The sequence below is a fragment of the Bombyx mandarina genome, chromosome A1, assembly GCF_030267445.1.
Source record: "Bombyx mandarina strain Sakado chromosome A1, ASM3026744v2".
In the NCBI taxonomy this organism is placed as follows: Eukaryota; Metazoa; Arthropoda; class Insecta; order Lepidoptera; family Bombycidae; genus Bombyx; species Bombyx mandarina.
Window position 1 is genome coordinate 4,781,013 of NC_143234.1, and position 22,910 is coordinate 4,803,922.

The 22,910-nt window shown below is 40.4% G+C and overlaps 1 protein-coding gene across 18 annotated transcripts; it reads left to right on the top strand.

Annotated features, from left to right (window-relative positions):
* The first annotated feature begins 497 nt into the window (after window positions 1-497).
* On the top strand, window positions 498-15,204 carry LOC114239540 (uncharacterized). Of its 18 annotated transcripts, none has more exons than XM_089739694.1 (20): window positions 498-652; window positions 1,682-1,777; window positions 3,242-3,421; window positions 3,613-3,743; window positions 3,828-3,998; window positions 4,873-4,998; window positions 5,138-5,524; window positions 5,610-5,739; window positions 5,811-6,436; window positions 6,518-6,638; window positions 6,941-7,062; window positions 7,810-7,972; window positions 8,094-8,192; window positions 9,130-9,249; window positions 9,781-9,939; window positions 10,403-10,517; window positions 10,944-11,077; window positions 11,507-11,709; window positions 11,908-12,223; window positions 12,731-15,204. In XM_089739694.1, exons 2-20 carry the CDS (start codon window positions 1,708-1,710, stop codon window positions 13,360-13,362), a joined length of 4,005 nt encoding a protein of 1,334 aa, XP_089595820.1. In that variant the 5' UTR covers window positions 498-652; window positions 1,682-1,707; the 3' UTR covers window positions 13,363-15,204. The 18 variants fall into 18 exon arrangements, with proteins under 18 accessions (XP_089595820.1, XP_089595825.1, XP_028025563.2 ...); XM_089739699.1 differs by having other exon boundaries at window positions 11,507-11,670; XM_028169762.2 differs by having other exon boundaries at window positions 499-652; window positions 3,242-3,427; window positions 4,870-4,998; window positions 11,507-11,670.
* The last annotated feature ends 7,706 nt before the right edge of the window (window positions 15,205-22,910 follow it).

The window sequence follows — 22,910 nt, forward strand, 5'->3', positions numbered from 1 at the left end:
TACCGTGTGACAACAAATCTTGATTGCTTGATTTATTAAAATGGGTAACGTAAATGTAGTATAGAGGCTACAATTATACAAGTCGAGTCAGCAAGTCAGCATTTAAGTCAAAAGTGGATATTGTTTGTGAAAGGTAACTTTTCTAAGAGAAGTTCTTTCCCTTTCATAGTGACTTACAACTGGCTGACCTGTTAAATTTTATATTATAACCTAATGAAGCTTAAAATCAAGAAAGAAGTTATCCTATCATATTCGTTCATCAACACCATCCTTACAGTTATGCTTGACGATAATATTATATTTTCAAGAAATTTCTTTTATTTTACGCTTTTGTTTTGAAAATAACGTACGAATCGAATAGTAGTTTCTGAAATTTATTACTTCATTTTTAAATCATACTCTCAAAAATTATAACACGAATACCGATTTATATCGATTCCAGTGTATCGCAAGAATCGGAAGATGGCCGTCGCTAGTGTTGTCGCATATATGTATGTTGTGTTGTGTGTGCGTGGTGATTTGTGTTAATGCTGATAGAAAGAATTTTATTAAAATCTGGTTTTTATAATACGATGAGACTTACATAAATGTGATAAAACACAGTGTTTTGTGTCATCAAGTGCAAGTGAATCCGTCGTGAGGCGGTAATCGTGTATGTTTAATCGCTATTTGTGGATTCTGGATCTCATATAAGTACCATAAACAAAAATGTCAGCGATCCCGATTTTTTGTTTCTTTCTGCATATCCATCCTCATACTTTAATTAGATCACACGAATGATATAAAATAATTTTAAGTTTTTACTTCTACGGTGTCATCTCAGTCGAAAGATGCAATCGAAGCAATAAATCGGCCATAGTAAACGTGCGTTTCGTGTGCTCGCGCCTGTCTACACCCGACTTATCTCATTGTTTATGTATGGAGAATAAGCTAGGAATTTTTATGGTGATTCGGCGCGTATTCTCTTTTTTGTTGAAAATGTCGAGGGGATCAGGTGTGTGAGAGCTGTGTAAGTGCTCTGACGGAGACGGCTGATTGTCACGGCGTCCCCCGACCGCCAAGGTTTCCGCGATCTCTATTTATAATAACATCTCGATCATTTGGTGCAATATAATGACATTCCTGTAATGAAGTGCCGTACAGTAGATTTGTGGGACAGGTGCCAATTGTTTGCTCGACTACGATAAAATCGCGCGAAGTAATAATATCGTTTGGACAGACTGCATTATTGTTTATTTCATATGAATGAAGACACGATAAACATTGTCGAATTAACTAAGATAATTATTTAGCGAAATATTAGAAAAAAATAATGAAATATACAAAAATGTCTTCAATAAAGTTATACTGAAATTAAATATATCTATAAACAATAATTTAAACCTATATAATTCATTTCTTCATATTATGTGATAAACTACAGTGAGCTAACAATATTCTTATGATATTTCACCGTAAAAAAAAAAATGATTTAATTTTTCATGAAAATACTTTAAATTTCAATTATTTTTGGATGCTTTTTACAATACTTTTTACCTTTCGCCAACATGCCATCAATCCACTTATGGCATAAAAAGTGAAAAAAAGTTAATAGAAAGAGATAAAATTATAGGGTCATATTTTAATAAGGGTTGAAATCATATATCTAAGAATCACAATCTATGAATATTTTGGTTTACAGTCAAGTTGGCGAAGGCACGCAGAGGTATGATTAAGGAGAAGGAGAAGGGTGGAGGTGCCCGCCTCAAGGACGAGCCCAGTGACCCTGCTGAGCCTGGTATTTTTTTTCTTCTAATAAACTCAAATTAACAACTTAATATAATTTTGAGTCACTAAACTAATAAAATATAGATACTTTAGATAATTTATATACAAAAAAGAAATAAAAAAGTAAATCTTGAAATTGCCATACAATTTTATTTCAATTGCCCTATTTTAGTTAGTCACCTTGTTGATCTAGTTATTAATAATCCTGACTGTGACTGAGGTGATGAGACTTTGTTTAATTTATGGCCTAATTAATATTTTTTTATAGAAATTTAATACTCCCAGTTTAGATGTACTCATTGTTCTGTTATATGTGGCTTTCAGGCAGAATACCCTCTTTTTATCCTCCTGAATTTGGAAAAAAGCTTTTTCTTCTTATTATTGTAAACTTCAATCATAGATTTGTTTTGATTTAGAGAACAATCATTAGTCAACTTACATGGGCAAATGATCTGTGACATTAATTAGCTAATGGAGCACATAGACACTGCAAAATTAATGTCACCTCCTAATGTGAAACACCAGTTAAAAGTATTCATTGCTTTGGAATCATGGCTATCTCACTCTGGAATGAGCTTGTGGCAGAAATAGCACTAACAATTTTTTATAATTATTATTGCAATTGAGCAATTGGGCAATTGAGATTGACTAGATCTATGTTAATAGAGGCAAATCTATATATTAATATGTGAAGCAAAAACTTTGTATACCTTTTTACGAAAATTGCGCAGACGGAGGAGTATGAAATTTTCTACACTTATAGAGAACATACAGAAGAAGTGCACAATGCTAATATTTTTTTTAAATAATGCATAAAAAATACATTAGATCAATAAAGAAAACATTACACACACTACATACCATGTATTTGACGCACACACCCATGCATACTATTTATTGTCAAACTTTTATTCTTGACGTCTGTGGTCAAATTGAGAATTGATAAAATATTGTTTGTCTTTATTAATATTTCTTATAGTGTAGCCTTGGCGAGATTTGTGATTATAGAAGTATAAAATACAATCATAATAGTGTATAAACTTACAATTCCAATTAATTATGTGGGACCTCTAGTTAATAGTAAAACTTTGAAAACTGATGATTATGATATTTAGTAAAATCAAAATTAACTGGATAATTTTTCTACTCTTTTATCTCTTAGTAAAAAACGTGGATTGTTAAATTATTGTTTAATAAATTCTTTTTAAACTAACTGAACTGAATTCAAGTCAAATATTATATTAAATTAAAATAATCATCGCAATAAAGTGGAAATCTATTTATTTTCATTAAAATTTAGAAATGACTATAAATTTAATACATACTTTTATTGAATGTGATCTCTGCATTTAATAACATAGCTTCCAAATCTATGCCAATTTATTATATAGGTAGAAAACTATTTTGATCAGGTCTATTGGTCTGAATAACCTAGTAAATTCTCTTCAAAACCAATCAATAATTAAATTACTAGGCCACGGTTCCCGTCCGCCCTCGGCGTCGCTCCCCACTCCGGCGGCGCTGAAGAAAGAGCCAGAAGACACGCATCGTGTGAAGATAGAACCCCATAGTCAGCCCTCTGGCGAAGATTCTGCATCAGACCTTGGAGTTGACGGCATTAAAACAGAGATCGACGGCCTCATGGACAGCGACGGTAAAAGTTAGTGGAATATAAGATGAAGGAATGATATAGGAATATAATACATAAATTTCAATAGTTATTTTAATAATGGAAAGTAAAAGAGAGATAACTTTTTAATCCTAACTAACTATCAACAATAATTAAAAATAACTTTTAAAATCAATTTTCAAACCAGACTAACTGAAATTCCCAATTTTTCATAGGTGACCCAACAAAATCACCTTCCTGCGAACTGGGTGGACCTGGTTCGTTAAAATCAGAAAGGCTATCTTCAGACTCGAACGACATTTTAGATCCACAGACAGGCCTCAGAAGCTCGACAAATAATCTTCAGGTAAAATAATAAATTGGGTCAAGTCAAATGCTGGATTTTCTATGAGGGTACTTAAAATCACTATACCTCTATACCTACTTTTAGGATGGAAACCCAAACTGTCGTAATCCAAATGGCCCAGATAACATGGGTTCGTGTAGAATGGCAGGAGGTGGAGGGCCTATGGGTCCTGGGGTTTCTATGGGCCCTATGTCTGCTAGTGAAGCACAAACACTTCCGTCGAATGTAATGAGCAAGCAGTCTGGCAGCATGGAGGTAAGCAAATATTTATATGAAATTAAATTTTAAAAGTTTTAGAAGTCGCTAGTCTTTTTTGATTAATTAAACTATTGTAAATTACATAAAATATGCTCAAGACCAAATTGTAAAACTGACTTGTGATCCTCAAAATTGAAATGAAATTAAACTGATCAACTCAAGAAAATCCAATAATATGGCAAATAGAACATAATCCAAACAATTCACAATGGGGTCAAATAATAATTGTTGCATACGTTAATAAAAGTGTTACAGGCATCCTTTACTGGATACACGAAACCTGACAGATATTTCGATTGTACCACAAACAATATCATAAAACTAAAATAAAAGCAGATAATAGCAAAAAATCACTTTAATACTAATAATTTTCAAAAATTTCGTCTTCTCGCATTAAAACTGTATAATTTCAAAATTTACTAATTTTACGGGAGAATCTTTTAAAGGTTTAACATGTGGTATTTTTAATAATAATTAATTTCTAACATTTATTTTTTATTTGTTACCAGTTACATTATCTGTCTTTTAAAGTAAAATAAAATGATGTATTCATTTTGTTCATAGTAGTTAAAACATATGTAAAGTAAAAAATAAAAGAAAAAACTAAACTACACTCTCTTGACAGTATTTATGAGAAAAATACTGAGGATACCAAAAGATACCTCATATTAACTCAATTTCGAATATTTTTAGAAGTTGTACACTTTTAATACGAAAAGACGCTATGTCAATTTCATATCTGTATCACCATTATTATAATATAAATAAATATTAATAATAACCATGTCTGGATTATTTTGTCATTTTGTTTGGATTATAATCTTTAATACATAAGAATCATATAGTAAACAATGGATAATTGTCCCAGCAGCAAAGTCAAATCTTCGTATTCTCAACAATGATGGCAAATAAAGGAGCAGAAGCAGTGCTTTCCGGTCAGCACCACTCCATTATTGCATACCATTGTGCTCAACCTGCAACTAAGAAATACTTAGAGGTAAGAATTTTATAATGGCTGAAAATATTACTGACTGTCTTTAGTACAACATTGTTATTTAAAGTGCCTTTCATGATCATGTTTTAATTTTTACTGTAATTTAAAAAAGTGTTTCAAAGACGTTTTGTATATTCAACAGAAACACCCATTAAAAATTGGTCAGTTCAATAAACAAAGTCCTGCTCAGTGGTTGAACAATTTAGCTATGGCAAAAACACGGGGTGGAATGCGAGGTGGGCCTAACATGATCGGAGGACCCAATCAAATGGGTCATATGATGGGTGGACCTATGGGCCCCAACATGGGGCCGATGGGTCACAGTGGAATGGGTCATATGGGTCCTAGTATGATGGGGCCAAACAGAATGAGTGGACCAGGTAATCAAATGATGATGATGAAAGGTGGACCTGGACAGATGGGTCAAATGGGTCCTGGTATGGGTCCCATGGATGGGTTTCCAGGAAGCACCCCGTCCTGCGGTGTCATGGACGGCCTCGGTGCTGATGGTGAAATGCCCTGGGACACCGTAAGTATCTTGTTGTTTATAATACTGTTTTTGAACTATTACGTTTAGTCAACCATCTCACAAACATTAATATTTATAATTACAGAAAAACCCCTCTGTAATGTCTAATGGCATGTCAAATGGTCCGGGACAATTACCTGCGTGCTCGGAAGCATCGGGCCAACAGCCCGATTCAGGCTCTGCAGATGGTGGAGATTGTCAAACTGGACCCAAAGGTGAGCCCAATTTTATACCCACATTCTAATATAGTAAGTTGAGCCTGGTCTCATTATAATTGTCTTTACAGGCGTAAAAATACCAGATGAGAACCTGACGCCACAGCAGCGTGCGCATCGCGAAGAGCAGCTTGCAACGATACGAAAAATGCAACAAATGTTATTCCCTGAGAGTGGAGGAAACAATGTCAACCAAGGTTCAGGAGACAACTCGCAAGCGCCTAACGATATTAACCCTCCAAATTCTACGGCAAATATGAATATGCCCTTTCCACCAATGTCTGGAATGGGCCCTAATGGCCCTATGGGACCTGGGCCTAATGGACCCATGGTATCGATGTCAAATAATATGAACTCTGGACCAAGTTGTACAATGGCTGGCCCAATGGGTCCAAATGGACCTATGGGTGGTCCAATGGGTCCAAATGGCCCTATGGGAGGTCACATGGGCCCTGGCGGGCCGATGGGTGGCATGGGTGGACCGGGCGGTATGGGAATGGGTCACGGTTCTATGGGTCCCAATGGAATGATGGGGCCTAATGGACCCATGATGGGTGGTATGGGTCCTAATGGTCCCATGGGACCTCTGGGGCCATGTGGAATGAAAGGAATTCGTGGACCATGTGGAGGACCTGACATGAAATCGGGAATGTGCACAGACATGCATATGGGTAGAGGTTGTGGGGGACCTATGGGGGTAAGTAAATTGAATATTGATATAATTACACTATTATGCGGGTTGAGAATTATTTAAAATGTTATCTTTGTTAATTTTCAGCGTATGCCGAACCCAATGGGAGGTATGGGAGGTCCTAAGCCCTGTATGATGGGCGGACCACATATGGGACCCAGAATGATACCTGGGCCCAATCTGAATGCGATGAACGGTAGGTTTCACGGTAATTATGACTTTTTATCATTTTATTAGTTTTTAAGAATAAACTATTAATAAAATTTTCATGAAAATTAAGTAAGTAAAAGTAAGTAAAAGTTTATAGGTGGATATATGGATATCCATATATAGTATATGTTCACCACCTTCAAATAGCAGAGGCAGCAACCTTAACGAAACAGAATGAAAATGATGAAATACTTTCAAGTCCTCGTGCATATGGATGTTAAGTGTGAATGTGAAAATATCAATCTAAAACGTAGAGTAGTATGGTAAAATAAACAGAAATTAATGTTAATTGGAATGCAGGCGGTATAATGATGGATGGGAGTATGATGGGAGGCATTATGCCGCATGGCGACTGCGGTCCCGACCACCACGGAGTGCCCGTCAACGGACCCATGTGCGATGAGTACGGACGCGGAAGAAATGTATGTATTTTTCAATTAAATATTTTTCTTTAACCGCCGCACTGATGTTGCAAAATAAAACTATCCACGACGTGTTCTGTTAGTAGAAAATTCATATACATTTTTTGTGGCAAGTGGTAAGAAAGGAAAACCCGCACACAGACAAATAGTTGTTTTGGATTGTTGTGGAATTTATAATACACAAGGAGCGTAAATAAACACATATTTTATATTACTAAATGCGTGTAAGCAGAATTGTTATACATTTATAATAAAATTGATGTGCTGCCATCTATCATCGGTAAGATAATTGTTACGAAAACAGTTAAATTTAATTTTGTAGTACATATTCTGTATAGAACAAATAGTGAAAAGAATTCGTTCCTAAATTAATACTTCGAATCATCTAATGTACTAAATAAAGGACTGCTGTCTATGCCAAATTTTTGGTACCATAAGTCAGAGTTAAATTTAGTGAATGACTTATGTCGTAGACATTTCAATAAACTGCCTGAAGGAGTATGACAACTGGATAAAAAACACTGTGATGTCAAACTATTTGTAATAATTACGATAAAACTATTTGTACCCATTAAATTTTCGTATGCGGGGTATTTAATTGAAATGGATTCTTAAAAGCAAACTTTAAAACAATCTTAAACATAAAGAAGCAAAAGTTTTTGCGCGCTGTCCTTCAGTTAGTCACTGGCTGAAAGTATAAATATAAATGTTCTATATAGATTTTAATTTGATCGTATTCTCCATCAGATGGGTCCAGGAGACCCCGGCGGGCTGGGTCCAGGGTTGGTTCCGGGACTGGGCCACAAGCCCGGTCTGCGCAGCCCCAAGAGTCCCGGCGGTCCGGATATCGACTGGCAAAAATTACAACATCAGTTCTTTGACGATCCTAAATCTATGGACACCGAATTAAGTGAGGATTAACAAAAATTTTACATTACATTTTTAATTCAGATGAAAGATAGTTTAAGTAATCAATTGAGAGTGAGGTTACTTAGCATTGGTGTAATTGTAATATTTTGTTTTGTGAACAGGTACGCAAGTGAAGTCCCCTTGTTCCGAAAGAGGAAGCTGTTTGCCTCCGCCCCCGTATGGTGCCTCACCCCTACACCGCTCTGCCTCAGTGCCTATAGGTATGTGCCACAATAATAATATATCGGGGCATTCAGTAGTCGTCGTGACCTAACGGATAAGACGTCCGGTGCAGTCGTGTTGAAGCGATGCACCGGTGTTCGAATCCCGCAGGCGGGTACCAATTTTTCTAATAAAATACCGTACTCAACAAAGATTCACGATTGACTTCCACGGTAAAGGAATAACATCGTGTAATAAAAATGAAACCCGCAAAATTATAATTAGCGTAATTACTGGTGGTAGGACCTCTTATGAGTCCGCGCGGGTAGGTACCACCACCCTGCCTATTTCTGCCGTGAAGCAGTAATGCGTTTCGGTTTGAAGGGTGGGGCAGCTGTTGTAACTATACTTGAGACCTTAGAACTTGTATCTCAAGGTGGGTGGCGCATTTACGTTGTGGATGTCTATGGGCTCCAGTAACCACTTAACACCAGGTGGGCTGTGAGTTCGTCCACCTATCTAAGCAATAAAAAAAAAATCAGTAATAAACTACAAAAAATACTCTCGAGTAAATTAACCCATAGACACAGCCCACTGAGTTTCTCGCCGGATCTTCTCAGTGGGCCGCGTTTCCGATCCGGTGGTAGATTCTGTGAAGCACGGCTCTTGCTAGGGTTCGTGTTAGCAACGTCGTAAGGTTTGAGCCCCGTGAGCTCACCTACTAGTTAAGGTTACGCTGAAATAGCCTCACAAGGCTATCAGCTTGGGTAGGAAAAAAATATATAAAAAATAGCAAACAGTTCAGAAATAATTCACATTTAAAAGAAGTGTGTATTATAAAAATATTCAAAAACAAAACCAACGTGTAATCATCAGTTCATATAGGTTTAGAAATAAAACTTGTTTCCTAAATAATCATATGGTATTGAAAGTAGGAATTTGTTTTTAACTTGTTTTTCTGTGCAATGATCTTGATAATGTTAATGTTTTGTATAGCAACACAATCCCCGGGTCACGGCTCCGTACAGATGCCAATGTCAGCTGAGGCGTCCCGGGCAGGATCGGGCCTCAACAGTCCGGCGCACTGCAAGCCGGGACCCAAACAGGACGGGCCAGGTTTGTACTTTAAACACTCATATAATCGTACTTAGAGTCTTAAGTGGATCGGAGGACCAATGTTCAACTTACTCCGACATAAGTTTAAAATGAAACAGTAACGAAACCTTTGCCATAGCGTCGTTAATAAAAAGGTTAATTGAATTCACGATCTGCCAACTGAGGTGATATAGTCAGGAACATTGTCCTTTGATTCGATTTCTTTGCAACGTTTTAGGTAAGTTATTGAAGCATGTTAAAAATAAAACACAGAAGCCATAGATGTAGAAAAAGCATGCCTACGTTTTTGTGTGTTAGACATTTTCCCAACCACGTAATTAATTTTGTATCAAAAAATGCGTTGTTTTTTTTTTTTCGTTTTTTTTTTCAACTTATTTTTCTGTAGTTGTAATGCGTATTTTTTGTTTTCCCCCTCCTCCCCTCGCAAAACGCTTGACGCTTGAAATCCCACCGTGTGACGAAATAACATTAACAAATCGAAACGTATACAAAAATTGGACGTCGATCGCACTCGCACGTTGCCCGCAAAAGAGATACTAGAGAAACTAGACGACGGTGTGTTTGTGCGAACGCTCCAAAGTTTGGCGGCGCAGCAACAGAAGAACCAACAGAGCGGCCAGCACGGCAAGGAGCCCAGCCTGATGCCGGTGCCCTCGCCGCAACAAATATCCTACCTCAACCAGTTCGAAGGTAACTCAGCTTGTTTAGAGCTACACGGGACACGTCAACTGTACAAGGTTGGGCTTACACAGCCTTGTGTGGGTGTGAACCCAAGCTTGTCTATATTTATTCAATTATATAAAATATTTTTGATGTGCTTCCAATAAGGTTTCTTTTATGCTTTCTGTTGTTTTGTTTTTTTTCTTATATGGCAATTTAGTAAATTTGAAATAAAAATGCTGTTTCGATTTACCTGGACTGCCTAATAGATGTGTAAATTGAATGAACGCACTAGAAACACTAGATCATTATCACATATGTACATTTCACATGTAGTTCTTGTTTCATATTTATATTTCCATTTTGGTGGTGGTTGGTGAAAATGTGCTAACAGAATATATCTTCATTACTCTATGGCTAATTCGATTTCTTCATCTTGAATGTTGCCCCCCACCTCTCTGGAGTTTTTAATGAGTATCTTTATTTTTCTAAGGACAAGAATTAACGATACAAAAACAGCCGAACACGTCTTTAAAAGACAACGGACCCCCGTCGAACAGTGGAGGACAAACACCACAATCAAATTCAAATCAAAAGTCACCAGCTGGGTACGTTACAGCCATTAACTATAACATTAACTTTAGGCAAACAAACTTTTTAATCTAAAATAAGTAGTATTTATGAACCTGCTTGCACTGCACAGTAGTTCAGGTTTCTTCTTAATTTTGTATATTAACCCGATATTTTTTATTTATTGCTTAGATGTGTGGATGACCTCACAGCCCACCTGGTGTTCAATGGTTACTGGAGACCATAGACATCTACAACGTAAATGCGCCACCCACCTTGAGATATAAGTTCTAAGGTCTCAAGTATAGTTACAACGGCTGCCCCGCCCTTCAAACCGAAACGCATTACTGCTTCACGGCAGAAATAGGCAGGGCGGTGGTACCTACCCGCGCGGACTCACAGGAGGTCCTACCACCAGTAAAGATAAACATGTAAACAACTAAGCCATAATTTTCTTTGCATAGAATGATGCCGGGGACCCCAGAACCTCACTCGTCGTTATCTGAACAAAGAGCAGGAAGATTTTCTCTGGAACAAAGTCCAGGATTCAATAATCCGCAGACACCTACGTCTGTATCGAATACAAAGTGTGGACAAGGTGAGTAGTAGTAGCGAACACTAGTTGTGGAACGAGCATGATTGTTCATTGAGTTGTGGTTTATTCAAATTGCATTCTGATCATGAAGGGTGTCCAGCCAAGTTGACACCATCTACGGCTATGGACTCTCAAACCTCATCTAATGAAAATAAATACATAGGTTTTTATAGTTCACTCTAATGTCTGAAGGTCAGATATATTTGTGATATTTACTGGCTGTAGATATTGCAATGGTCAGAGAGGTCTGAGCTCTGTTAGTAACTCGTGCGACAGTAGAAAGGAGATGAGAGAAATATTTATCTCAAAAAATTACTAAAGAGAACAAACAGCCAGGACCAAAATTAATGGATTAATTTAGTTAAAAACCTAATTGAACGATTTTTAATGGGTTTTGATTATGAAGTAATGTTTCTTGTGTTTTCTCTTCAGATGAAAAATCAAGGCCCAGTCCGTCGTCGAACAGGTCAAGTCAAGATAGCGCATCGAAGACGCCTCAGCGCGAGTCGGGACTCAACCAGGGACCCTACGCGCCCTCATCGTCAGCCGCCTGCGGGAACAAGGGCAGCTGTAGTATAGCCTCCACCACGCCGAGTGTTAGTAACATTGAGGATAGCCTCTCATCCAATACTGAGGTACGCTGGATGTTCGCAATACGAATTACATGTTGTTTGTGTTGTCGTTACAGGCGATATTGACCGGTCTTTCCACGGTCTATGTTGTATTGTATGATATCCAGCATGTAAACTCGAAGTCCATGCGAAGACCTCTATATCTTGATCTTAATTGATTTACTGAAATACTGACATTAAAATGATGTATTATTTGCACAGCCTACGTTATCAGGGGGTCCGAACAGTACGAGTCTCCCGGGCGGGTTCCCTGGTGCGTGCAGTCTTAGCGGGCGGCCTGACAACATCCCCATCAACCCCAACCAGGGACCCGCCGGACCGCTCGGACCCGCCACCTCCTCCTTCGACCCGATCTCGTCCCTGGCGCAGATGTCGCAGCAGCTCACCAACACGGTGGGCGGGGCGCCGCCCATGCCGCCCGCCCCCAACAACATGGGGCCCTTCGGACCGCATCACGTGCAGCATCACCATGCCATGCACCCTCACTCGCATCCCCACATGATGATCAACGACTTGGGTTTGTCTTTGTTTTTTAAAATAACACTTGTCCGGTCTTCGATTTTACCGATTATCCTGGCTAATATCTTTAAAACGTTTTTATTAGTCTGGTTTGCTATATAAGTGTTTATTTGTAAGTATAAGTTAATAAGTATAAGTGTTTATTAGTTTTAAAATTTTATTTAAAATTGTCTCATATTGAAACAAACTGCTCCGAAATAAAGAAGCTGTAAGCTTTGTTATTGTATCCCGTCCAAGGGGCGTACTGTTTTGAACAATGACGTCAGTATTCAAGAACGCGAAACATATTAAACACCACTAGTCGCGTTGGGTGAGGACAGCGCACACTATGCTTGCGAACATAAATTAAGAAGTTCAGCCCACAAGTTTCAATTATTTGTTCAGTACCCATGATAAGATTATACTAAAGTACATTATTTGCAAAAATGTAGTTAAATAACTAACACATAATTAACGAAATAACAATATTTCAGATGTAAATTATTTTATTTGTTTTGTACGTTAGGTTGCCACATGGACGGCATGGGAGGACCCGGAATGGGCGGGCCGATGGAAAGCATGATGGGTGGAGGTGATTTTCCCGGAGACATGAGCTTGAGCCCAAAGATGGGTGGTGGTCCTATGGGCGGGCCGGGGGGCGGGATGGGCCCCGACGGCATGCTGGGCGCGCGCGGCGGTAAGATGTCGTTCAACGGCGCCAACGTCCAAGTGAAAGCGAGCGCACCCAACACCATCCAGTACCTGCCGACGCGTGCGGCCCTGACGTGCGCGGGGCCCCGCGCGCCGCCCAGCCTGGAGTTCCTGCGCGGCGTCGCCAACCCGATGCCCCTGGACAAGGGCCCGTACCGCGCGCCCATGCGCATGCCGCACCACTACCCCGGCGGCTTCCCCGACGCGCCCAAGATGTCGCCGGAGTCTTTCGGTGCGACGTTCCGCGGCGGCAAGCGCGTGGGAGCCGCCCAGCCGCTGCCGCCCTCGGTGGCTCCGACGCCGTTCAAAGGGCAGGGCTTCATGCCGTCCCCGCAGGACCCCGCGTACGCAGCCCAGTTCCACAACTTCCAGCAGCAGCTGTACGCGACGGGCAGCCGCGCCGCGCAGCCGCACCAGCCCTACCCGCCCTACCAGCCGCCCAAGTGATGACCGCCGCCGCTTGTCTGACTGCGACCCCCTCCGCTCTGCGTTCTTTGAACTACAGTTTTAAACGTTACTTTTGCTGATAGCAATAAAATTAGTTTTTAGTATTTTTTACACGGACATGCCAGACCTTCAGTGTATCGGTTCCTTTACTTAGCTGTTTTACGTACGTTTCCTATGCACACAGATATCTAGTCAATTTTGAAATTACCGGAGCCCGACCCGGGACGCGAGGTCTCCGCTCGTCTCTGGAGTGACGCACAACTACATTAACATATATGTTTTTTGTCCGCTTTAGTTTTACGGATACTCTGTTAATGAAATTCGTATAATGTTACGTTTCGGCTCGTCGCGTCGGCCAGCACGACTGGAATTTGTGTACCAGCTGTAATGACTGTTTCTTTTGATCTGAGTAGCAACGTTTTTCTGTCTTCCAGTACATATACTAGACTTTATGATGCAAAATAGTGGAGTGCAGCAATTGTTTTACGCTCCGAAAGTGGGGTTAGTACTTGCCTATTTGCAAGTCTTAAATAGTATTTTTTTTTGTTTTTAATGTTTAAAAGTACTTAAATCGTCTGTTGCCATATTATTTGCCACGTGAATTTATTTCGTGATATTATTAACCGTCTTTATTTTAATTTATTAACTGTAATTCTGTACGAACAATGCCAATAATGGAACGCAACACTGTTTTATTTCGATAGTACATAGGACATATTAATATTCTAGGCTAGTAGTCGCACATTGTGGATGTCACAGTGGCCTTGATGAACTAATGCCTTGTTTGTAAAGCAATGAACCCCGGCGGATGCAGGCTTCGATTGGTGACGGTTGTACAGTGAGGGAAGACGCAGCCGTGACGTCACGTCAGTGTCGCCTCTCTGCTGTCGTACGAGGATCGTATCTCACTATCGAATAGACGTATCACTGTATAAATATTATTCTTAAATGTTTTATTTTTTCAAACCGAACGTACTCACAGAAGTTTTTTTGAATTTAAAAAAAAAAAATAAGCAAACGCCTACTCGATAGTGTGGACATATTTTCAAGTTGTATACTGACTGTGCAGCATACAGAGATAATATTTATTTAGTTGATTTATTCTTCGTTATTCTGAAATGTTAATTAGTCAAGACGACGAATGCTTGGTGTGCGTAAATTGTATGAGAGATTGAGACTGTTGTTTAGCTTATAAGGTCGTTTCAGAATTTGGAAGAATATATGAATCGTCAGAAATTATTATACATTGTTACAATTTAATTTAAACCTGAGAAGATACACACATTATGATAGAAATAAAGTGCATAGATAAACTCGAGTTTATATTTGTGTGTTCATACAGTCTGTATGCAGCTTAAGATCTCAGAAGTTAGTAGAGAGTGGAATTATTGTGAGTATAAGCACAACAGTCCAGTAAGAAACACCCGCTAGCAATTAGATAGTCGTAATTTAAATGTAATTATTAATTTTAAGGTAAAGAATGGTTCTTGTTTTTAGGATAAGTGAAGAGCAATGATATAATAATAGTTTGTGTAATATTAAATAAGAGATGAAATTAAGATGCAAACTATTGGTTGTGATTCTGACACAATTTGTTAAGTTGTTCGTAGGTCACAATGATTATTGTGAAACTTACTGACTTCATGATAAGGCCCTTTTTTTTTTTGTTTTTTTTTTAATGTTTTTACATGTCGTTCTCGTTTGTATTTGTACATCGCTAACAATAATTGTACAGAGTACTTTTGGACTTAATTTAAGGCAATAAATGTATTTATTTTATAACTCGTGATGTAAGAATTTATTCTTAATTATTATAAAAAAATATATATAATATGCTTGTAATGCTCGTTTTATTTTTCGGAGCCATGAAAATATTATAAATTTTTTGACAAGCTACCACAAGAGCTCAGCATTAGGCTTCATTCGCACGGGAGTTTTTTTAGCGCGCTATTAAAAAAAACTTTCAAATAGAACATGTGTGCAGGACGAAATAGGATTTTATCAAACAAATAGAAATAATATAGTTAATAAGTAATTATGTAACAAAAATGAATAATCTTAAATTATTTAATATGCAATATGTTAGTGTATCAGATCAGAGAATGTGAATAGACCAATAGGAACAATTCGTGGAGCGCTTTCACTACGGTAACATACAGATCAAGGGACCCTCCAAAAGTGGCGCGTCGATAGCGCGTCGCGAGATGGGGTACTGAAATAAATATAAAAGGATGGCCATTTATAGGCAAAAACAGTTCCCAGTGAATCTTCGACAAAGAACCATCAGCAAGATAGAAACAGTTCTCAGTGGATCTTCGACAGAAACAGTTCTCAGCAGATCATCAAGACAGAAACAGTTCTCAGAAGCTCTCCGACAAAGAAACATCAGCAAGACAGAAACAGTTACCAGCAGTTCTCCAATAGTACAGTTATCAGAAAACCACCAGTGAATCAGCTACCAGTGAACCAGACAGTTACCTGTGAAACCTCGCTACAGAAGCCGAAACCCATCGAAAGAAACAGCCGTCTTCTACCAGCGCACAAACAGACAGCAAAAAACCATTATTACACGACTCGGAAACAGCCATACAGACCGGGTCGTGTACATTTCATGGTCCATTCGAGCCGGATAGAGGACACATTTCATTATTCTTTCGTGCCGGGTAGAGGATACGTTTTGAAAAGGAAACTGGAACAATGCCGATAACGCGGTCAACAGGAAGAGGACGGATCGAAACTGAACAGTCGCCGCCCTCAGAAACCATAGCTACAACACAGAGCATGTGGACAGAAACAACCGCGAATACCGTCATGAGTCTGGTAGCCCCCACAACAGAATCATCGTGCGCAACAGCCAACACGGAAGCCACGACGAAACTCGCAGAGAAACCTGGGAACTCAAAAACAGAGGCCGTCAAACAGTATATAGTCAAACAGAATGACGTGCCAACAAAACAGCGCGCCGGTACAGTCAAAACTGACCGGTCGCGAAACAGAAAAGAACAGAAGATAGCCAAAGCTAGAGAAGAGCTCGCCCGCCTACAGGTGGAGTTAGCAGCCGCCCGATTGGCCACGCTCGAAGCTGGATCTGATGACGAAAACAGCGAATCAGAATACAGTAAGTCAGAACTCGACGAAAGAGTGGGCACGTGGTTGGAAACCCAACCCACAAAAACGGAAAATCACGACCGACATAAGGAAACACCGGCGGGAGCCTGCGACAAACAAGACTTCTCAGATCTAACCGCAGCAATAACACTCGCCGTCAAAGCCGCCCGCGAACCAAGATACACAGAATTGCCATTATTTAATGGAAATCACCAAGACTGGCTATCCTTTCGTGCAGCCTATCACGAGACGATGAATTCATTTACAAAAACAGAAAATATAAACAGACTCAGAAGGAACCTGAAAGGAAGGGCAAAGGAAGCCGTTGACGGATTACTTATAACAAATGCTGATCCGTCCGACGTCATAAGAAGTCTAGAAACGCGATTCGGAAGACCGGAAACGATAGCCATAACGGAGTTAGACACGCTACGAGCTCTGCCAAGACTAACAGAAACACCAAGAGACATTTGTATATTCTCCAGTAAGGTGACCAACGCCGTAGCTACGCTTCGTGCATTAAATTGCACACATTACTTATATAATCCGGAAACTACCAAAACAATGTTAGAAAAACTCACACCAACACTACGTTACCGATACTACGACTTCACCGCGGTACAACCGAAGGAGGATCCGGATCTAATTAAATTTGAAAAATTCATGAAAAGAGAAGCCGAACTGTGCAGCCCTTATGCACAGCCCGAACAGGCGGGACACTACTCGCAGCCCGCACAACACAACAGACGCACACAGAACGTGCACATAGTCAGTGAGAAGCCATCACGAGCTAAATGTCCGGTATGTAGCAACACTGAACACACCACAACAGGCTGTTACATCTTCAAGAAGGCAGACTCAAACACAAGATGGGACATCGCTAAGAATAAACACCTGTGTTTCCGATGTCTTAAGTATAGAAATAAAACCCACAACTGTAAACCGAACACGTGTGACATTAATGATTGCAAATATACTCACAACAAGATGCTACACTTCGACAGAAAAATTGAAAAAACAGACAAGAGTGACAAGGAAACAACAGAGAACATTAATTCCGCTTGGACCGGAAAACAGAAACAGTCCTATTTGAAAATAATACCAGTCCAAGTACAAGGACCGATAGGCACGGTTGATACATACGCGCTGCTTGACGATGGATCAACGGTGACACTCATAGACGAAATCATTTGCAAGAAGACTGGAATAACAGGACCAATCGATCCGTTACACATACAGGCGATTAACAACATAAAATCAACGGAAACAAGGTCAAGAAGAGTCAACCTCACGCTCAGAGGCCTCAACAGTCGAAAAGAAATAATACAAGCGAGAACAGTTAACGACCTACAAGTAACAGCACAAAAAATACCAAAGGAACAGATAGATGAGTATTCGCACCTACGAGACATCAGTGACATCATCACGTACGAGAACGCGAAACCTGGAATCCTGATTGGCCAAGACAACTGGCACATGTTACTAACTTCAAAAGTTAGACGAGGCAACAGGAATCAGCCAATAGCGTCACTGACACCTCTAGGCTGGGTACTGCATGGAGGTCGCACTCGTACCCTAGGCCACCACATAAACTACATAAATCATGCTAGCGAAACCCAGGAAGATGATAAAATAGAAAATCTGGTAAAAGAGTATTTCGCTATGGATGCGCTATGCATCACACCAAGAAAACCAAAAACAGACCCAGAGGAACAGGCGCTTCGCATCCTCAACAGCAATACAGTCCACACAACAGATGGAAGATACGAAACTGCTCTGCTCTGGAAAACAGATAATGTCAGTCTACCAGACAACTACAATAACTCGTTAAAGCGACTGATAAATATAGAAAACAAACTCGATCGTAATCCGGAACTGAAACAGAAATACACAGAACAGATGGAAGCACTCGTCGCGAAACGCTACGCCGAGCTCGCTCCGAAAACAAAAACAGAGAACAGAACGTGGTATCTACCTCACTTCGCCGTCGTGAACCCTCTGAAGCCGGAAAAACTCCGAGTTGTCCACGACGCCGCCGCCAGAACAAGAGGGGTAGCTTTAAATGATATGCTGCTTAAGGCACCGGACCTACTCCAATCACTACCAGGAGTGATAATGCGATTCAGACAGCATAATATAACAGTAATAGCAGACATCAAAGAGATGTTCATACAAGTAAAATTGAGACCTGAAGACAGAGACGCGCTCCGTTATCTCTGGCGCAAAGATCAGCGAGATGACAAGCCCCCAGAAGAAAACAGAATGACCTCGTTGATCTTCGGGGCGTCAAGTTCTCCTTCCACAGCAATATATGTAAAGAACTTGACCGCCCAGAAACAAGAAGCCACGCACCCGGAGGCGGCAGTCGCAGTACAGAACAGACACTACGAAGACGACTTCTTAGACAGTTTTAAAGGTTTAAAAGTTGCAGTGCACATAACTACAGACTTTCGTCGAAAACACGAAAGAAAGCCGACCTCGAAGACCTTCTGGACCGACAGTAAGATAGGGTTGAGATGGACAAGAACGGGATCACGCTCGTACAAACCGTACGTTACCCAACGCCTGACAGCTATAGAGGACAGTTCAACAATAAACGGGAGGCGATGGTTTCCCACGAAGCACAACTTAGCCGACGACGTGACCCGAAACGTCCCAATGCCATACCAAAATGAACATAGATGGTTCAGAGGGACAGAATTCCTACGCCAACGAGAGGACTCCTGGCCGACGGAATCGGCGTCAGAAACAACAAAACCAATGGATAAAGTAAATATAGCAGCTGCAGCACCGGCGGGAGCTTCATGGCCGAGGCGTCGCCATGAAAAGTGGAAATGCCTGCCACGAAACACAGGCATGCGAGGGAGAAGTGATAGCAACATATCCAGGTCCCGACAACGAGGGGCGCACCGTAGACATCAAAACCAAGTTCTACGGAGACCAGTAAAAAAACTACTGATCCTGCCTGCCCATCGAAGAAGACCATCCTGCACCGAGAATAATGCGACGGACTCGCACGGCGGGAGTAATGTGCAGGACGAAATAGGATTTTATCAAACAAATAGAAATAATATAGTTAATAAGTAATTATGTAACAAAAATGAATAATCTTAAATTATTTAATATGCAATATGTTAGTGTATCAGATCAGAGAATGTGAATAGACCAATAGGAACAATTCGTGGAGCGCTTTCACTACGGTAACATACAGATCAAGGGACCCTCCAAAAGTGGCGCGTCGATAGCGCGTCGCGAGATGGGGTACTGAAATAAATATAAAAGGATGGCCATTTATAGGCAAAAACAGTTCCCAGTGAATCTTCGACAAAGAACCATCAGCAAGATAGAAACAGTTCTCAGTGGATCTTCGACAGAAACAGTTCTCAGCAGATCATCAAGACAGAAACAGTTCTCAGAAGCTCTCCGACAAAGAAACATCAGCAAGACAGAAACAGTTACCAGCAGTTCTCCAATAGTACAGTTATCAGAAAACCACCAGTGAATCAGCTACCAGTGAACCAGACAGTTACCTGTGAAACCTCGCTACAGAAGCCGAAACCCATCGAAAGAAACAGCCGTCTTCTACCAGCGCACAAACAGACAGCAGAAAATATTATTACACGACTCGGAAACAGCCATACAGACCGGGTCGTGTACAACATGCATTTCCTAGTACTAGAGGTCCCGCAGTAGTCGAAATTCGACTATAATTAATTGGAATTGTAAGTTTGCACACTATTATGATTGTATTTTATACTTCTATACTCACAAATTTCGCCAAGACTACACTATAAAAATATTAACAAAGACAAACAATATTTAATATATTCTCAATTTGACAACAGACGTCAAGATCAATAGTTTGACAATAAATAGTATGCATGCGTGTGTGCGTCGAATACATGGTATGTAGTGTGTGTAATGTTTTCTTTATTGATTTAATGTATCTTTTATGCATTATTTTAAAAAAATATTAGCATTGTGCACTTCTTCTCTATATTCTCTATAAGTGTGGAAAATTTCATACTCCTCCGTCCGCGCAATTTTCGTAAAAAGGGATACAAAGTTTTTGCTGCACGTATTAATTTCCTAGTATAATTATGTTCACACGTCAGTGCTTTTAAAACGCGGCGCTTTATTATTGCGCAGTGTTGAATTTTGAGCGCTAAGGCTGATTTTTCTGTCACGCTGACCACACGCTGACGGTCGGCGCTGATGGGTCAATATGTATGTAGTTATTATATGTAGCGTTTTCGAGTCGCGCTGAACGCACGTACTAACGAATACAATCATGGACAATCGTGATATAGACACCAGTCGAGTAATTGACGAAGTGCGATCAAGAAAATGTTTATGGGAGGCTTCGGATCCATTATATCGAAACACAGATGCGCGTAACAAAGCTTGGGATGACATTGTCGACGCTCTTTTCGAAAAATATTTCTATTCTATATATATTCTCTGCTCGATTAATGGATGAACGTGTAGTTTTTTCTTTATCCGACGTTTTTTCTTTGCTACATAGTACGCGCCAACAATTTTCACTAACATCGACATTATTCGCGTCTGTACTTCACGGTGATCAGCGCGAGACTAAAATGATCCGAGCTGACTGATCAGCGCTGACGAGCTCCGCGCCGACCGTCGGCGCCGACGATCAGCGTGAGTGGAAAACCAGCCTAAGCGTCGGGCGTTACAGATTACGTCACATCGAGAACGTTATAAAAGCGCCAACGCCTAGTTTTAACGCTACGTTTTTCAAACGCCCGTGCGAATGAGGGCTTACGCAACGGCTTTATCGTGCACCTGGCATTGCTCACGTTCATGAGCGACGTCAACCACTAATCATGAGTTGGGCCGTACGACCGTTTTTTTTTTTGCTTAGATGTGTGGACGAGCTCACAGCCCACCTGGTGTTAAGTGGTTACTGGAGCCCATAGACATCTACAACGTAAATGCGCCACACACCTTGAGATATAGTTCTAAGGTCTCAGTATAGTCACAACGGCTGCCCCACCCTTCAAACCGAAACGCATTGCTGCTTCACGGGAGAAATAGGCGGGGTGGTGGTACCTACACGCGCGGACTCACAAGAGGTCCTACCACTAGTAATAAAATCTTTATTATCATTGTACACAGACGGTGACAATAAAGATTTTATTACTAGTGGATTTTACTACTAGACGTCTACCAATCTAGCAATAAAAAAAAGTGGAGTTCAAATAATAGTGACTTGTAAATTTCTCTATTTTTTCCTACCTATGCTGATAGCCTTGAGAGGCTATTTCAGCTTCTCCTTGTCGTATGAGTGAGCTCAAGGGGCTCAAACTGGAGTGTTGCTAACACTAACCCTAGCAAGAGCAGTGCTTCGCAGAAACTACCACCAGATCAGAAACACAACCCACTGAGAAGATCCGGTGAGAAACTCAGTGGGATGTGACTATGGGTTAATTTACTCGTCGAGTCCTTCGTCGCAAGCGATGGGATCGGCGAGTACAGTGACCGGTGCTTGAAACCGGTGGTACCTAAAAGCACCGTTAATGGATCGGCAGGATCCGTAATGACGTCCTTAGGGCGACGTCGACTGTTTACCATTCGGTCCACAGGATCGGGTACGAAATTTCTCTGAACATCTATGATTGTGTATATAACTAGTCAGGTCATAAATTCTGTCACATGTTTAATGTAAAATAATTGAAACAAGTTTATTCAATATGTAACCATTCATATACCAAAATGAACTTAACAAAACATAGATTCTTATGACACTAAAGTTTATTCAAAATGACCTCCGTGATTTTGAATACAGGCTTCAATCTGCGCGGCCAGTCGTCTATCGCAGCACGAACGAGGTCCATGTCAATATCGGCGGCTGCCTTAATCAAGGATGTCTTGAGTGACTCCAAATTGGGATGAGGCTTTGAGCACGCCTTTTCCTCCAAGTGTTGCCATATCTTGTAATCTAACGGATTGAAATCTGGACTGGAGGAGGGCCAGTCTTCGTGCCGGATGAAGTCGATTTCACGCGCCGCCAGCCAGTCTTGTGTGCTCTTCGCTCTATGAGCTGGCGCTGAATCTTGTTGGAATACCCAGTGCCTGTTATTGAACATGGTATGAGAAACAGGTTCCACAAGGTTCGTCAGGACTGTATTTTGATACACAACTGCATTCGTTTTTACACCTTTCTCACAAAAATGTACCTCTGTTAAGCCCCAATAAGAAACTCCCAACCATACCATGAGCGAAGATGAAAAATGACCTCGTTGGACACGCGGAATACGGTTGCTCGCTTCTTCACTACTGTGTGCGTACACCTTATCATTTTGTTTGTTGTAGCTCTCCTCTACGGTAAAATTTTTTTCATCCGAAAAAAGAATTTCCCGATATTTTTTTCCCGCGTACCGCTTCAACAAAGCGCGGCATCTCTTCAGTCTCAGGGC

Bases quoted from the DNA above. Each gene is read 5' to 3' on its own strand.
- LOC114239540 (XM_028169756.2), top strand. From the start codon at position 1,708: ATGATTAAGGAGAAGGAGAAGGGTGGAGGTGCCCGCCTCAAGGACGAG. The intron at 5,740-5,810 runs GTGAGCCCAATT...TTGTCTTTACAG, and splicing joins TTGTCAAACTGGACCCAAAG to GCGTAAAAATACCAGATGAG. The intron at 12,224-12,730 runs GTTTGTCTTTGT...TTTGTACGTTAG, and splicing joins CATGATGATCAACGACTTGG to GTTGCCACATGGACGGCATG.